Source organism: Oryzias melastigma, linkage group LG12 (genome assembly GCF_002922805.2).
Source record: "Oryzias melastigma strain HK-1 linkage group LG12, ASM292280v2, whole genome shotgun sequence".
Taxonomy (NCBI): domain Eukaryota; kingdom Metazoa; phylum Chordata; class Actinopteri; order Beloniformes; family Adrianichthyidae; genus Oryzias; species Oryzias melastigma.
In genome coordinates this window covers 18,800,695-18,806,694 of record NC_050523.1, presented here as the reverse complement: position 1 = coordinate 18,806,694, position 6,000 = coordinate 18,800,695, and the positions used below count along the sequence as shown (strand labels likewise).

General features: G+C 38.3%; 1 protein-coding gene across 2 annotated transcripts in view; it reads right to left on the bottom strand.

The window, feature by feature from the left end:
• Positions 1-261: 261 nt before the first annotated feature.
• The window catches only part of cntfr (ciliary neurotrophic factor receptor), a 288,320-nt gene continuing 282,581 nt past the window's right edge, over positions 262-6,000 (bottom strand). For both annotated transcript variants that reach the window (XM_024257707.2, XM_024257708.2), the window contains 2 exons: positions 2,404-2,530; positions 262-1,640 (listed from right to left, as the gene is read on the bottom strand). In XM_024257707.2, coding sequence (XP_024113475.1) covers position 1,640; positions 2,404-2,530 — 128 coding nt within the window. In that variant the 3' untranslated portion in view covers positions 262-1,639. The remainder of the gene's footprint in view (positions 1,641-2,403; positions 2,531-6,000) is intronic.

The window sequence follows — 6,000 nt, the reverse complement described above, 5'->3', positions numbered from 1 at the left end:
TATTATTCTACAGATGAGCAAGGCAAGGATTTGTAGTGACGATATCAAGCTGGCCCCAGTTCCAAATAGCAGCAGCTTTCAGTTTGAGATTTCCAGAAGAGAATCTCGTTTTGACTTTCTCTGCACAAAAACCCCCCACAAACCTGTAGCTCCGTCTCTTCTCAAAAATTCCCTTTCATCTCACCTTCAATCCCTCTGCCGACAGTCGCCGCCCTCTGAACGAACCGCTCCGTAGCGAGAAAGACACCAGTTTGTCAGAAATCATTGTGAAATGGTCACATTTAATTGTTGAAACCTGTCATTGTATATACATCTATAAAAAAGACCCCAGGTACAGGTTACGACATTCTACGGCTAATACATACAATATTATTATAATTAAATAATAAACTTTTGTTCAATGTTAAAGTTACATATCATAGTTTACAAAATAGGAGAATTAAGCTGTTATAAATGCCTGAAAAAGTAAAGCCCTATATGTATCTTTTTTTTTAATTATTATTTTTATTTTAAAAGAAAAAAAAAAGGAAATTTAAGCACATCGATATTCCGTATATAACATAAAATTAACTGATGATATTGGCTACTGAATGAAAGAAAAACTGCAAAAAGACAAATCTAATCTTTGTAAAGGTTTCAAGATTTTGGCAAGGAAACAGATTTGTGTTATTTGACACCACAGAGCAAAAAAAGAATATACTGTAGCTCCTATCAGTGTTGCAATAACCAAACTTGTTACCATCCACATATAATCAAAAACAAAAAGGAGTGGGGAGAAAAAGTGTTCAGTCTGAGATCCATTTTTTTTCTTTTTTTTTTTCTTTTTTTAATGTTCTTTACAATTCAGGTCCTTCTTGCCAAACACTGCAAGCACAATGTCAAGTTTACGGTCTGAATGTGCCGGTTTCTTCCTGGAGTGGAGGAGCAGCCGCTCCGCCGCGAGATTGATTGGTAAGAGTCTGATCGAACATCATTGTCTCTGTCGAACCGTGCGCCTCCACACCGACGGGAGCTGCTCATTCCGACTTCGCCGCTGATCGGGTCTGATGGGGTGCACTGCACATACTAACTTCAACTCACGTCGAAGGCAGGCACGGGCTCCGGGACGCTCGACAAGCTGCTCGGGAGCCTCTGTGTTGTGGGTGCAGATGAGTCTTTGGCTTGATGATTGAGTTGAGGGGGTTGGAGGGCAAACACTTGATATATGTGTGAGTGTGTTTGTCTTTACAGATCAGGTCAAAGAAAAAATACTGAACAAAAAAAATAGAAAATGTTGGGTTTTTTTTTAGATGAGAGTCAGTTTTCTTCCTCTGAGGAGGAGCTGGAACAACCAAAATGTGAAACACTTGATAGTTAGTGTTGCTGCTTTTGTAAGCCACAATAATGACAGCGGTGCTGCCATTTGCAAAAGGTTCTGCTGAAGGATTTCTTTCTCAGCGATGGTAAGGTTGAATCATGGCCGTCTGACTTCTAAGAAATCGTGGTGAGTAACTGCTATGAATTAAAAAAAAAAAAAAAAATCAATGCACTGTTCTGGAAACGTGCAAAATGCAAAAAAAAGAAAAAGAATAAAAAAAGAAACATCAGCCTTCTCCTCTTTATCCTCTTCTTTTTTCTCCTCAGAAATCCAACATTTACATCTAAAAAAGGAGACAGAAGCAGAAATGAAGCTGCCAGTCAGATGTAAATGCTTCTCTATTATCACAACAATTTTCTTCATAGTCAAATTCCAGTATGTGGTTTCATGATTACAACAAAATGCACTTTTGAAAGGATATTTGCATTAAAATGGACAAAAAGAACACGTTTGAGTCGCTCTCTGTCTAGCAATTGCAATAGTTTAAAAAGATAAGTAGTAAATTTCTTTATTTTTAGGTAAAAATAACAAAAATATAAATTTAATGAGGTATATCTAGGTTGGCTTTTCTCCAATTGTGGTAAAATACTGTTGTTAAAAAGCAAACAATACAATTTTCTGCACATATTTACAAAGACTTAAGGTATTTAACCAAATTGTTCTCTCCAAAATGATCAGAGTTGAAGGTTTGTTGCCTCATTAACTGCAAAAATATAAAAACAAGGACATTATCATTAAAATGAGTGAAAATCCTTTACTTGTTTTATTGTAAATAAAAAACTAGATTTAAGACTCAACAAAACTAATTGGAGTGGTTTAATTTTAAGGATGTTATTTTAAAGTTCAATAAATGTTGACATGTTAGACTAAGAAAAAGTTTTGTAATTTAAAATTAATAATTTTGGTTGACTCAACCTAAACATGTAATTTGATAAAAAACAATAATTTTAAATATAACATATTACAAAACTTTGGCTAATTGATCCAACGTTTCACTGTTTACAGTGTAAGATTCCTCTTTTGCAGTGTTGTGTGTTGGAGCTCACCATATGAACAGCAGCAGCATCCCTAAAAGTAAAGGAGAGAAAAACGTAAAGACCCTGGCAGCTCGGCCCACTGGAGGTTCAGCCTTCTGTGGTGCGTTGGAGGACGGGATGGGAGAGGTTCTGGTCTCTGTGGAAAAAAAAAAAGACTTTCTGAGCATTTTTTTAATTAACTCCACTGGATTTTCGGTCACTTGGTTTGTTTTTCTGTTCTTTGATGGGATTTTTTTTCCCCTTTTTTTTCGGTCACACCATGTACAATAGTGCGGTTCCCAAGGGGAAAAACAATCGATACGCTACTTTGACGAATGGACGACGAACGACGCTCATCATAACAGGAAGAGGGGACCAAAGAGAAAAGGAAAATACAGTGAAGAGCAAAATCAATTCTAATCTGCAAGCACAATCAATACAGGACTTGTCAAGGCGGTTATGAGGTGAATCGGGCAAAAACGGGAAGATAAATAAATAAATAAATAAATAAATCCAATTCATTGTCACGCCGGAGGGAAAAGGAAAGAGGGAGCGGGAGCAAAGTAGATATGAAATATGGTGACGGAAACTGCAGGGGGAAATGGAGGTTAAAAGCCTGAGGTAGAACAGGAAGTGGATAAAAGAAAAATCCCTGAAAGTACTCCGTCACAGTTCAGGAATACTATGTGCAGAAGTTTGCATCACCTTTATTTGTTTATTTATTTATTTTTTTTATCACACCTTCTCCATAGAGTATAATCTTATTATATGTTTGCTGGTGATTGCTGAATATGGAACAGCTGGTGAAATAGCGGCCAGTGGCTGATGGGAGATGTAGTAATGAGGAGCAGAGACCAAGTGAAAGTTAATATTCGGGGGACGGCTCCCTCTGGTGGTCGGAGGGAGAGGCAGAGAGCTAACTCCTTACAGATGTATAACTTGTATATCGCACATATGGCGCACATTTCACATTTAAGTTAAGTAATTGACGCATGAATCACTAATCAATTGTACAAAAATGGTGCAATAATTGCGCACAGATCAATCACGACTTGCTTCTGGCCCACGGCGGGTGCTGACCACGGCGCTGATGCGATGTGATTTCTGTCCACTGCTCTGAATATCAAGGTGAAGAAATTGACATGTTCTTTGCGTGGTTTATTTGTACATCTGTGAAAACTTATTACCAATTTTCATCCGTCCAATATGTTCAAAATATACGCAGTGGCCGTGGGACACTGCCTTAATATCACAGCACCACCATTAACAATATTATTCATAGTTTTAAAACGTATGATTTTAAGCTGTGCTCTCTCTAATATACATTATGTGTTATGTTTAGAGAAAAGTCAGTGTCATGAAGTGTCTGCGCACCAGCAGCCGTGGCTAAACTTTTTAAGTCTGCACAGAGCAAATTGAGCTGGCAGCAAATCAAACTCTAAATAAGCTTTGAGAATCAAGCCAATTAAAAAGAAAACAACAAAAATAATCTGACTCCTTCTGAACTTTTCCCCACAAACTTAATTTCATACAAAGTAAAGGACGGGCATTGTCTAAGCAGTAAGGCAGCTATAATTAAAAACTATGGAGGAGCAAAGGACAGTTAAAGGAGCTTAATTTTCACTACCCCCAAGAAGTTAGGGATATTCATGTTTGCATGAGTACTTTCTCTATTTGGTTTGAATCTTAATGAAATGCATGAAAGTTGTCTTTGATATCACTAATAATGGACGAGAGGAGACGCCATTTTCATTCCTTAATATATTTATTATAGCTCTAAATAACAAAAATGTATTGTGTCAATAGCGGATATTTCCACTATTTGCTGCAATGACAGCTGACAAGAGCGCCTTACCTTCCCACTAGACTCATATATAACATATGAGGCTCCCTGAATTCCTGAAGTTCAGCTGTGATAATTCTGGCACTGTGTGGTGGATCATTATCCTCCATGAACAGAGAGTTGGGGGTGAGCTGGTGGAATTAAGGGATGATGGTTCTATAATGTCTCTGAGGAAAGAACGTGCAGTGACTGGTTCGTACAATTGCCAAATCGGTCTTGACCAAATCACTTCCTCCACCGAAGCAAACCTTGGGGACCATAATGATCTCAGTATATACAGTAGCTTAAATGACCATCATTTCTGTTCAAAGTGATGCGACCATTGCTGAATTGTCCAGAACATATAGTCTTGCGTTCACTACTAACGTTCACGATGGTGTCTTGGAGTGGAGTCAGCTGCAACAGTCAAGTCAAAGCGGTGCAGTCAGTTGAGAATGGTTTGTCTGGAACCCCTAGTACCCCTCACAATTCATAAACGGAATGTAGTTGTGCAGCATTTGCTAAACCATGTCTGAGTGTATAGATCTTTAGGAGTTGGTCATTGTTGCTGTCTGAAACTGGCGTGCCTTCACTCCTTGGTCTGTCACAAACTCTGACACTTCTGTGCCTTGATACAAGTCTGCTGACATGTTAGCCTTGTTTCCACTGAGTGGTGCAGTCGGGTAAGGAGTACTATGGTATGGTCCAGTTATTTCTGGCAAGCGTTTTCATCCATTTAAGCCTCGCTTACACTGAACACTTTATGGTCGTGGCGCATGCATGGTATAGACCACTAGTGTGTCATTGCGTCATTGTAGACCATGGGTGTCAAACTCAAGTCCTCGAGGGGCGACATTCTGCTGGTTTTCCAGAGACCCTGTCTTATCTGCTGCTTATTGCCTGTTTCAGGTGTGTTTAGCCAATAAGATGCTTCTATGGTAGCTTGGTTGGAAAACATGTAGGACACCGGCCCTCCAGGGCGGGAGTTCAACACCTGTGTTGTAGAGCGTCAAGAAGAAAAACAACAACAATAGAGGTCATCCAGCAGCTCGTATTTTTCTTACTTTAATTTTTGTACATCGTGTATAACAGGAATTTAATGTTGTTTGAAAGAAGATTGCAAGCGGCTAAGAAGGAAAATAGAATCCCTAGCTTCAGCGGATGGCTACAGCGACTCCGCCCTAACCATTCCATTCTATTTATGGACCTATGGCCCTCAAGAGGTACGGGTCGGAATTAAGGCTGCCACAAATGATTACCTTAATAGTCGATTAATCAGGTCATGATCAAAGTGGATGTAAAACACACATCTTAGCCATCATTAGCTTTGAACAAACTAACAACTAGATATATTCACACTAGCATTATCAGCAGCTGAAGATGCTGAAAACGCTTAGGTGTGCCTAAAATGTGTGTCATCAATCAGTGTTTTAATGAAGCAGGTTGACCGTTGCAAACAACTAAAACAATCAATACACAAAAAAATGTTAAAATTTTTATATAATAAAAAATATATATTTTACAGGAATAGGGATTTTTTGCCTTTTTTTGCCATTATCAATTGGAATAAAGATTTTCAAGGGTTTTCTAACTCTATTATGATCAAAAGATTTTCAGCTCTCAGACTCCCCCTTAGTCCAAACTCAGTGTAGAATTAGTAGCTTCACTTAATTAGAAAGCAAAAATATTGACGTTTATGTACATTTTCAGATCACACAGCTGACACAGCTCTACAAATAAAAATATCACAGCTTTTTAAACAAAACAAAACAAAAAAAAAAAACAAGCCTATTGCTTAAGCTCCA